This window comes from Monodon monoceros, unplaced genomic scaffold (assembly GCF_005190385.1).
Source record: "Monodon monoceros isolate NGI ecotype Baffin Bay Population unplaced genomic scaffold, NGI_Narwhal_1 Super_Scaffold_2, whole genome shotgun sequence".
Lineage (NCBI taxonomy): Eukaryota > Metazoa > Chordata > Mammalia > Artiodactyla > Monodontidae > Monodon > Monodon monoceros.
Genome location: NW_021703776.1, coordinates 93,658,944 through 93,668,680, shown reverse-complemented (window position 1 = coordinate 93,668,680; position 9,737 = coordinate 93,658,944). Strand labels below are relative to the sequence as shown.

The following is a 9,737-nucleotide window of genomic DNA, read 5'->3' as shown; positions in this document are numbered from 1 at the left end:
TAGTAATTTGCTTCTCTTTCTCGGCAACCACAGGAGTCTCTTCTAGAAACGCGGGTAAGCAGTAGGATGGTAGGGGGAGTGTCCTATTGGAAAAGGTCCTGAAGCCAAAATTATGCACATGACTCTCATAGATGATAGGTTTCCTGAGGCGCCCATGGCTTTCTGAGGCGATAGTCCAAAGGTATCAGAAGCTCTCTCTCCTGGAAGGTGGCTGGCCGAGGACATCAACATTTTTTCCTTAACCATGTTTTTTTTCCCCATTTTAATGAATCCTGAAAATACCCTGACAGAACTGAGGTAGCCTTGATTTCCTCATCCATGCAGCTGCTTTGCCCCATTACTTAGTTCCAACTCTCAGTCTGTGGCCAATAAGAAACAGAGGCTTCTGGGTTTTTGAGGGAATTCTCTATTTTGTAGCACAAGACGAAGTTAGAAATTAAAAGTATTCTCAAACCTACTAAAACCAAACTCATGGAAAACGACAGCTGATTTTTTAAATAAATTTTGAAAACAAGTTAGATTTTTTTTTTTTTTGTCTGTGTTGGGTCTTCGCTGCTGTGTGCCAGCTTTCTCTAGTTGCAGCGAGCAGGGGCTACTCTTGGGGTGTGCAGCCTTCTCATTGCGGTGGCTTCTCTTGTTGCGGAGCACGGGCTCTAGATGCACGGGCTTCGGTAGTTGCAGCATGAGGGCTCAGTACTTGTGGCACACAGGCTCTAGAGCTCAGGCTCAGTAGTTGTGGTGCACGGGCCTAGCTGCCCCATGGCATGTGGGATCTTCCTGGACCAGGGATCGAACCCATGTCCCCTGCACCAGAAGGCGAACTCTTAACCTCTGCACCACCAGGGAAGTCCCAAATTAGATTTTTTATAGAGCAAAACTGCAAATATTTATTCAAGTAGATAAAGTAACTGACCCTCAGGCCTAGAATACTTTAAAAAATATGTAACAGCACAATGATCATGCATTTATGTGTGATAAAGTTGACCTTCACAATTCCAGAATTGGGACAGTCTCTTTGCCGGACAATTTTGATGTTGAAGATTAAAGGGCTCATGTTTGAAGCATATCCTTCTTCCTCTGGCGGAAGCCTGGGTCAGAGATATTAGTTTAAATGGGTGCTGCTTTGTTCAAGCAGAGAGTTTCTTTAAAAGCATTAAAGGCAGAGAGCCAGCTCTAAAATCAGCAGGACTCCTAGATTTGTATGGTTCAAATGTCCTCTCCAGATGAAAATAAAAGAGACCAGCGCACCTGAATGACACTTTACTCAAAGTTTTAATCCCACAATTGATTTCTGGAGAAAAGAGAACTAACAGTGGCAACTATTCAGGGATCTCTTAACACAAGTGCACATATTGTCATGTAACTCTGAATCGTCAGGAAACTGAGGAGAAAATGTTGGCCAAAATGCAAAACCCAAGGAAACATATCGACCCAGAGCTAGAGAACTAAAAGATTCAGAATTGTAACCATCATTTTAAGAAGGGCTCCAGAGCAGACACAGAAATATCAAGGGCATCTCATTTTTATAACATGTAGGATCAACAAATACTTCAGAAAATGCTGTAAAAGGAGAAAAGCAAGAATGTTTGTGTAAGGAAAACATTCCCTATTAAATCTACTTAAATGCTTTTAGGGGATAAAGATGCCAACAAGAAACTAGCAAGGACTTCTTTTATTTAGACTTTCAAAAGCTTTGACAAGCTATCTTACCAAATTTAGTCATGGGGACTCAGTAGACTGCTTTATCATGTAAGAGAAACTGGTTCACAAGACAGAAACATCATGCCAGAAAAGAGGCTCATGTCCCAGGGTTGTCTCAGGGTTGAGGCTGAGATTATAAACGGTTGGAAGAAGGAGCACAGTGAAATCTTTACAACCAAAGATGATATTTAGCTCCTTGGAGTAAAGAAATTACCAAACTGATGAGAAAAAAAAAAAAAAACACTAAAAGATGTAATTTTGCGTGACAAAGAAAAAGGTAAATGAGTTTTTTAATTCAAGGGATTTTATTTCAGAACACACATCTAAATTTGAAATATATAATAATGCAAATATATGTTAATTGAGTTTCAAGTTATCTGTCATAAACCAAGGAAAAGGCTCATGACATAGGAAAAGGAGTCATTATAGTAATTACAGCTGTCAGCTGCTCTGCAGGTGGAGCCCAAAGGCTGACATCATACTGCAGAAGTTGGGTTATAACATGATGTGATTAATAACCATCTCTTCATGTCCGCTTTGTGCCCGGCACTGTGCTGTGAGCTTCCTTTGTAGAGTGCCTACGAATTAGATACCGTTATCTCCATTTAGATGTAAAGAGACTGAGGATCAGGGGAATTGAGTACATTACCCACAGGTAATGTGGCTAGTAAGTGGTTGAGCCAGGATTTGAATTCATAGATGCCTTCTTCCATAGTCTGTACAGTCTTATAAAGATGATAGGAAACCAAAGAGAAAAAAAAAGTTGAAAGATAGAAAGAGAGGTGGGGGGAGAAAGATGATGGTAATGATAATGATCATAGATAGAGACAGACTTATTTATGTCTATCTCTACTTTTCTCCCCATGAGAAAAGTATTCTTCCCTAAATCCAGAGTACTATGTATACCTTTGTTTCTTGGATCCCAGAAAGACGGAAAAGGCACCTGAAGAGACACCATCAAGGGGTGAGGAGATTTTCATGGTGGAAAGATGAATATTCAGAAGAAATACAATCTAAGCCTGTCAAGGCATGAAGGACAGAGATGAGAATGTTTTTTAGTCTTGTTGTCACCTGCTCTGTGTGGGGTTTTGTGCTAGTTTTTGCATGCTGTCTCACGGAATACTCACACGTCCCTCCTTTGTTACAACCCCCATTCAACAGTGAGGAGGCAAGGCTTCCGAAGTGTTAATTAGCTTGTCCCCAACCCAAATCAAGCACCCATCAAATAACAAAGCAAAAATTTAGGCTGCGGGGAGCCTTTCTACTTCACTGAGGATTAAGGAAAAGAAAAAGGAAAAATCTTTTGAATGTATGGTGTGTGTTTTTCCTTAAAAAAAAGCACTGGACGAAAATAGATTTCAGAACAATTTGTATAAATTCATAGACCAGATGCTCATGACAGGTTATTAAGTCAAATTATGGAAATTCAGGCCTATGTACAATTTTAAATTTAACCTCCTATGGGACAATGATCTGATTTTTCTGTGACCTCTCCTCTGGTGTTTTTGTAAACAATTTTAATACTGGATCAGTGGACTCAGGTCTACTCTGGAAGACAATTCTGGCAGAAATAGAACCATCAAACAGGAGTTGAGAGTCCAGTTCTGCTGCCAACAGACAGTGGTGAGGTCCCAGGCTGGTTATATGTCCTCTATGGGGCATCCCTTGCTATAGCATGAGGATCTGGACCATTTGACCTTCAAGCTAGTTCAGCATTTTATGGAATCTTCAAGACCCAGAGGGGCCTGACCTGTCTGCCTTTCAAATCTCCCCACAAACTCTCCTTAGAAGTGTTTCAATTGGCTATTAAATGACTGATTAAAAAACATCATTATTACAGATAATTTTAATTATTCTACACAGTGAAAATCAAATCCCAGATCTATGGCCCCAGCCCAGCAAGGCTTCCAGCCGCATCCAGATGTCCCGGGCCACCAGCCAGCCATTAATCTGTGGGTGCTCCATGAAGCCTTACACAATTAGGAAAGCAGATCTGTCAGAACAGTAACAACAGGAATGAAGAATGTCAAGGTTAAGGAGAAATTATTTTTAGATTTGCTATCTTAGATGATCTGTATTACTGCTCACATCCACATGTCCTCAGAAGAAATGTCAGCAAAGGGAAATCTGAGAATAGAAATGCCTAGGAGAGTACAGGTAAGTTCTGGACAGGGGAAGGTAGGAGATGTGGGAAGAGGTTGTGTCTTACGTGAGAAGAATTTTTAGGAGAGTGATAAGTAAGGAAGACAGTATAGTGGATAAGACCATGGACTAGCAGGGACTGAACTGCTTGAGTGAAAACCTGGCTTTACTGCTAACTAGCTTCATGACATTTAACTCTTTTAGGCCTCAATTTCCTCACCGGTAAGATAGGTACAATAAGAGTTCACATACCTCATCAGATTGTTGCTAGGATTAAGTGAGTTAAATGTATTAAGTCCTTATGAGCATTTGCCTGACACTCTCTTAGCTATTACTGTTGAAGAGTGAGAATATAGACCTTCTGGCCCTGGAGGAGGAAGTGAATGTTTTCTTTTCCCCCTGTAGCTTCTCCTACTAGGCTGGAGCCTGGTTTTGAACAAACCAAATTGTTGAAGTTGTGAAAGTGTCTGTTTCCCTTCTCCCTCCCAGGGAAAAGACATTTCTAACATACATTCCTAGAGTTTGTGACAAATCCTCCTAAAAACTCTAGACAAAGTAGAAATACTCAGTCTCCTTTTGATTGAACTAAACTGTCTGGCTTGCATTCCATGGCCTTGTTTGTAAACGTGGTATACCTTGAGCTTAGAGTTACTGGAGCCACTGCCCAGCCTTCCACGTCATCTCCATTTCTGTGAAGCATGAGCATGAAGGCGAAAGAACTGGACTGTCTGTGTTTCTCTAACCCCAACACCCTGCTTCTCTAAGGAGATGAAAAGGAAGAAGTAAAAGACCGAGGGGTAAGCAGAGTGAAGAGAGCCGGTTACTTCAACAGCTTCGTCCTGTCTGAACCTCCAGGACAGTCAGCCTTCTCTCTCTTGGTCACACCCACAGCTAGGACACCTGGCAGGGAAGAGGCACTCAACGCAGGTTTGTTAAATTTGTCCAGGTGGCTGAATATTGGGGGAAAAATGATGGGAAGTGATTCCACATCCCTCAGACCCACCCAAAACCCCACCCTATTCCTCCTCCATTGCAATGCAAACATCTGTTTGAAGGCATTCCCCTCCGATGATAAAAAAGAGAGCACAGGTTGACGCTGATAAATAGAAATCCCCAGAACTATCTCAGAAAGGAGCATTAATAGCAAAAGCCAAGCTCTTTGCATTCTTTCTGGTTCTTGCATCCAATTTACCTGTCGCCCGTGGCCCAGCTTTATTGCTGTTGCACTCTGTAGTGTAACAACGGGCACAAACTCCACTTCCAACACTGATTATAGACAGTGACTCAGAGTCACTAAGAGGAAATAATGGTTGAACTTACAATTAAAATTTTAAAAAGATAGCATTAATAACTACTGGAAAAATCAAACGTCCTCCTCTAGTTGGCGTGGCCTTGAATTTCTTACCACCTCATGTTCCCTGACTCCAGAGGTTTATAACAATTGCAGCCAACCCACACGCTATCAAATGTTCTCCAAATGTTGCCTGCATGAGTCACTGGATAATGCTTAGAAAGAGACTGTGTTCCGACAGCATATCTGGAATGTACTGCTCCCTCTGAAGGGCGAGTTAAGACAGATACACATCACTTTTTCCCATGCTGGCAGAGTATTAGTAAGACTGTTAGGACATATTGTTCCTGATGTGCCCGGTTAGGCCTCTCTGCTAACCATCCCCTGCTGCCTAAGTGTCTGCCTCAGTGCCAGGCACAGACTCGGGTCTCTATTTAAGGCTAAATCAATATGGACTGACTGACTGATGCCAGTGACCTTTTTTTACCAACCTCAGATGGGGTCGTGGGAATTTCTGGATTCAGCCTCAGGAATGCAGATTCTGGTCCTAACCTTCTGTGAGCAGTTAAGCCCTTCATCCTGCTCCTCCCCAGCTTCTTTTTTTTTTTTTTTTTTCTCTTTAAAATTTTGAGGCTGAATGAGATGATGGCTAAGACCCTCATCTGCATTACGTCTTTGTGATTCTGAGACACTAGACAAGCAACTCAGAAGTGGCAGAGTAGAGCAGGGAGGAGGAAATAGAGCCTAAAGACACAGTTCCTGCCTCGGGGAGCTGAGGCTGAGGTGGACTAATACCGGTGGCTGTATAGGACCCACAACATATGTGGAGTCTGAAGAGAGGGGATTCTTCATAGGCGGAGGTCAGGAGAGATGCACTGTAAAGGAAGGGCCTAAAATCAAGGTTTCTTTGGAAGCAGCATGTTGAGAAAGCACCTGTAAGAATTCTAGCCCAGAGGCAGGAAAAACTGGACCATTGTTTAGAACAAGTTAATAAGACGTCCCTCATGGGGAGGGGGGATGGGAATGGACCCATCAACCCACCTCCCTCTCTGCAGCCCTACTCCCTCCTACCCTCTAAATTCCACCCAGCCCTTTCTTCACCAGCAGCGCCCGAGGAGCGTAGCCCACAACCTCTCCCTTCCCACATTCCTTTCCCACAGGTACCCCTGGGCAGCCAGTGCGCGGACAGCGCCCGCAATGCCACCATGCCCTGCGGCTTTCTCCCGCAGGGCTTCGCGGAGTCTCCCCACCTGGGGCTCATGCTCTTCCTGCTGCTGCTGGCCGTGCACCTGGCTACCCTGAGCAGGAACCTGCTCATCCTGGTGGCCGTGGCCTTAGTGCCCAGCCGGCCGCCCATGCTACTCTTCCTGTGCCAGCTGTCAGCCATCGAGCTCTGCTACATGCTGGCGGTGGTGCCCCTCTCCCTGGCCCACCTGGCCTCGCCAGGCCGCGGCCGAGGCAGCCCCATCTCCTTCCTGGGCTGCACTGTTCAGATGCAGATGTTTGTGGCTCTGGGCGGGGCCGAGTGCTTCCTGCTGGCCGCTATGGCCTATGACCGCTACGTGGCCATCTGCCACCCGCTGCGCTACGCGGCTGTGGTGGCACCTGGGCTGTGCACGCGGCTGGCCCTGGCCTGCTGCTGCCTCGGGGGACTGGTGGTGTCCGTGGGGCTCACGGTGGCCGTCTTCAACCTGCCTTTCTGTGGCTCCCACCTGCTAGTGCCTTTCTTCGGCGACATCACAGCGCTGAGGCACCTGGCCTGCACGCAGAGCTACGCGGAGGAGCTGCATCTGCTGGGCGCCTGCCTGGTGTTGCTGCTGCGGCCCTCGCTGCTCATCCTGGCCTTCCATGGCGCCATCGCCGCCGCCCTGAGCCACCTGCGCTCCCCACGCGGCAGGCGCAAGGCTGCCTCCACCTGTGCCTCGCACCTGGCCGTCACCTTCCTCCACTATGGCTGCTCCACCTTCACGTACATGCGGCCCAAGGCCAGCTACTCCCCACGGCAGGATCGCACGCTGGCGCTGGCCTACACCAACGTCACACCGCTGCTCTACCCGCTCATCTACAGCCTGTGCAACGGCAAAATCATGGCCGCCACCCGCTGGGTGCTGAACCCCAGGGCAGGATCTGTGTGAGCCATGATAGCCGGCAGGGACCAGGCCAGGGGGGGCGGCTCTGCTCCCTAAAGTTCCCCCTATCAGCAGGTGTCTGCACTGAGGACGCCACCGGGAGAGCTCAAGAACCGGATTCAGAAAAGAGAATCTGGAAAAGTGTCCCCCTAAGGAGAGTCTCCCAACAGTTTCCCCATCCTCCGCCAGTCCTGTGTGGAATAGAACCCTAGACCTGATTTGAGTGGATCCATCAGTACCTGTAGAGTTCTTCCCATGTGCTGGGCTTGGGCAAGGTAGCAGGCTTGTAGTGACAAAGAAAGCACAACTCATGCCCCAGGGAGCTCACGGGGAGAGAGGACAGATGTGAGGAGAAAACAGGAGATGGATGGAGGGGCTCATGCTAGACTTTTCCAGGGGAGAGGGGAGTCAGGGAAAACTTCTTGGGGGGCAAAGATGGCTCAGTGGAGAACTGTAGGATGGGTAGAGGTCAGCCAAGTGAAGAGGAGAGTGAAGAATGCTCTAAATGGAACTGGTTAAACAGGGGCTGGGGCATTTCGGGAAGGTCCTTGTAAAGGGCTGAAGGATTTGAGTTCATAGAGTGATACGATAGCTTGCCCCTCCTTGGGTGGTCGCTCTGGCCACAGTGTGGCGAATGGACTGGAGGCATGGAGACCCATGGAAGCTGTTGCCATATTACCGGAGAGAGGTGATGGAGTCTGGACCAGAGTGTTGACACAGCTGATTAAGGGACATGGAAAGAATAAAGAGATATGCAGGAGGAGGAAACCACAGAATCTTGATTGGATATGAGGGCGAGGAAGAAAGAGAAGCTAAGGATCATTTCTAACCTAGGTCACCAGGTGGATGGTGGTACAATCGCTGAAAAGGACACAGGAGCAGGTGCAAGTGAGGAGGGAGGAGGATGGGGACTTCTGCTTAGAACGTGTGGACTTGAGATGCTGCCACGACAAGCCAGCGAAGATGGCGACTGAGGAAGCAAATACACCAGTCTAGAGCTCAGGGGAGAGATTCAAGAGGGGGGACAGATTTGAGACTACAGACAGCTACTGAGACAAGGAAGTGATGCCACCCACCAGAAAGCTAATAATTGCTCTTTATGTGATAAGATTACAGGTGATTTATATTTTATTGATTATATATTTTCCAAATTTCTCATAATCACTTTCAGTGGATATTACTCTTATATATAAAAATTACTATTTAAGACAAATAATACTGGCGTGCCTCAGTGAATCAGAGAGACTTCTTCCCCTCTACCCCCAGGATGAATACCTGAAGGATGTCTCCTGAAGGCTCTGGGGTGAAGTGGAAGGGAATTCTACCACGTAGCACAAGAGCAGGGGCGCACTGACGTGCTCTCATCTACCTCGGTAGCTGGGTGGAGATATTACCGTCAAAGATAAAGTGAGGAGACGTTAAAAGGAAGAGTTACTAAACACTCTGCCTTGTAAAACTGATTAGAGAAATTCCCTCAATGTGACTATTTCTATACAGTGTTACTACATCAATATATCCTATAGTAAAGTGAACAAATTGGCACAAAACTTAGGCTACATTAGGAAAATTCTAAAATTTATTCCTTCATCCATACGTGCAACAAATAACTGTTTATTGAGTGATGGTTCCATGCCAGCGACTGGAGAGTTAAGGATTCAACTCTGATCAAACGCCACTGTACACCTAACACGGCATTCCAAATTATTGGAGCGATGAAGGTGAGGCCCATGTGGAGCTTGAAATCTGCTAGGGGATTCAGGCAAATAAATAGGCACTGCATTACTAAGTGATGAGTACTACGGTGTGACAAGATCCTGTTGGAAGCATTGTGCCTGGTCTTGGGGTGGTGGGAGCATCAGGAGGTTATGGAAGAAGTAATGTGTAAGATCTAAGGGCACGTTGTGATAGCTAGAGCCAGACAAAGATAGCTGAGAAAGGGGAGTCCAGGCAAAGGGAACAGCATGTGCAAATGCCCCAAGGTAAGAGGCCATGATACATTCCAAGGACTTGTCAAGAGGACTGATTCTTATTGATGGTGATGTTGGGAAGTGGGGTGCTGTGTGCTGAGAGGTATTAAGAGGTTATGCTAGAGGTACAAATGCAGGCCAGATCATGTAAGCCTTGTATGCCATGTTAAAGAGTTTGGATTTTACCCTAAAGAAGAATGAGAATAAAGAGGAGGGAAAGGAGAAAAAAGCAGGAGGAAGAGAAGGAGAAGGAGAAGAAGAAAAAAGAGAAGCCATTGAAGATATTTAAGCAGGGGAGTGATATGATCCAGTTTGAACATTCTGACTACTGTGTAGAGAAAGAATTGAAGAAGGACATGACAGAAAGTACATTTATTAGGAAGCTAGTGTAGAAACAGAGGTTAGAGATGATGTTGGCTCATTTTAGGTAAGTGGTAATGGAAATGGAGAGAAATGGACAGATTTGAGAAATATTTAGAAGGTAGATATAATAGAATTTAGTGCAGA

At 45.9% G+C, this 9,737-nt stretch overlaps 1 protein-coding gene across 1 annotated transcript; it reads left to right on the top strand.

The window, feature by feature from the left end:
• Positions 1 to 4,874: 4,874 nt before the first annotated feature.
• On the top strand, positions 4,875 to 7,481 carry LOC114901577 (olfactory receptor 10AC1). The gene has a single exon (XM_029233456.1). The coding sequence runs from the start codon at positions 6,139 to 6,141 to the stop codon at positions 7,267 to 7,269; it is 1,131 nt and encodes a 376-aa protein (XP_029089289.1). The 5' UTR covers positions 4,875 to 6,138; the 3' UTR covers positions 7,270 to 7,481.
• Positions 7,482 to 9,737: the final 2,256 nt, after the last annotated feature.

Coding starts and splice junctions, on each gene's coding strand:
- LOC114901577 (XM_029233456.1), top strand. CDS start 6,139: ATGGGGAGGGGGGATGGGAATGGACCCATCAACCCACCTCCCTCTCTG.